The 1175-nt window shown below is 37.4% G+C and overlaps 1 protein-coding gene across 1 annotated transcript; it reads right to left on the bottom strand.

Annotated features, from left to right (window-relative positions):
- Positions 1–225: 225 nt before the first annotated feature.
- On the bottom strand, positions 226–1117 carry LOC109222813 (the record flags this gene model as incomplete). Its single annotated transcript, XM_019387125.1, has 2 exons — positions 640–1117; positions 226–456 (listed from the first exon to the last, which is right to left on the bottom strand). Coding segments are annotated over exons 1-2 (709 nt in total), but the record flags the coding sequence as incomplete, so codon positions are not given.
- Between the last annotated feature and the right edge of the window lie 58 nt (positions 1118–1175).

The raw sequence follows: 1175 nt of genomic DNA, 5'->3' as shown, positions 1-1175 counted from the left end.
CATTTTGAAGATTTAAAATGAACATTTTATTATTAGCCATAGGAACTTTAGCCAATAATCTCCCTTTTTCATCTCTCATAAACAACTTTTTATCTTTCAAATGAATGTCATAATTTTCCTCCAAAAGTTGTCCCAAACTCAAAATGTTACTTTTCATCTCCGGCACATATAAAACATTAGAAATTAATTGATGACTTCCATCCTTCAAGCGAATTAAAACCGTACCTTTTCCTTTGATTTTAACACGTGAAGAATCTCCAAAAGTGATTGTGCCACGATTCAACTCTTCAAGTTCCACAAATAAATCCTTCTTTCCACAAATATGGCTACTTGCACCGGAATCAAGGTACCATCGGTGCTTCTCGGTACTTTCTTCTCCTTTGCATGCGAGGAGCAAGGTGGCATCTTCATCTTCATTTTTGCTCTCCACGAAATTATTTTTCTCTTCAAAGTTATCTTTACATTCCCAAGAAAAATGACCAAATTTATGACAAGTATAACATTCAATATTTGATTTGTCATACCTTCCTTGATTTTGCCTCCATCCTTTCCCTCTTCCACGACCTCTTCTTGAATTAAAGTCTTGGCCTTTATTTTCTCTACTTGAAGGTGGTTGACTACCTCATCTTCCGCCTCTACCACGACCTCTTCCATTTCCACGGCCTCTTTGTTGCGAGCCACGCCTTTCATCTTTCTCTTTGAAAGAAAATTTTGCTTGCAACGCTTGTTCAACCGATTCTTCTTTCGGTTTCTTCAACTTCTCTTCATGTGCTTGCAAGGAACTCGAAAGCTCGTCTATGGTCATGGTGTCCAAGTCTTTGGACTCTTCAATGGCAACAACAATAAAATCAAATTTTGAAATTAAGGATCGTAGTATTTTTGCCACGACCCTATCGTCTTTCAACTCTTCACCATATCTTTTCATTTGATTGACAATAGCCAAAACTCTCGAAATATAATCCACAACATATTCATTTTCCTTCATATGCAATGATTCAAACTCTCCTCTTAAGGTTTGGAGGCGAACTTTTTTCACTTTGTCCAAACCTTTAAAAGAAGTTTGAAGAATATCCCATGCTTCCTTGGAGGTTGTTGCATTTGCAACCTTCTCGAACATCTTGTCATCCAAACCTTGATGGATGAGAGTGAGTGCCTTTTGATCCTTCTTCTTTGAG

The sequence above is a fragment of the Nicotiana attenuata genome, unplaced genomic scaffold (genome assembly GCF_001879085.1).
Source record: "Nicotiana attenuata strain UT unplaced genomic scaffold, NIATTr2, whole genome shotgun sequence".
Classification (NCBI taxonomy): Eukaryota; Viridiplantae; Streptophyta; class Magnoliopsida; order Solanales; family Solanaceae; genus Nicotiana; species Nicotiana attenuata.
Note: the sequence above shows the minus strand (reverse complement) of the source record. Positions and strands in the feature narration are given on the sequence as shown.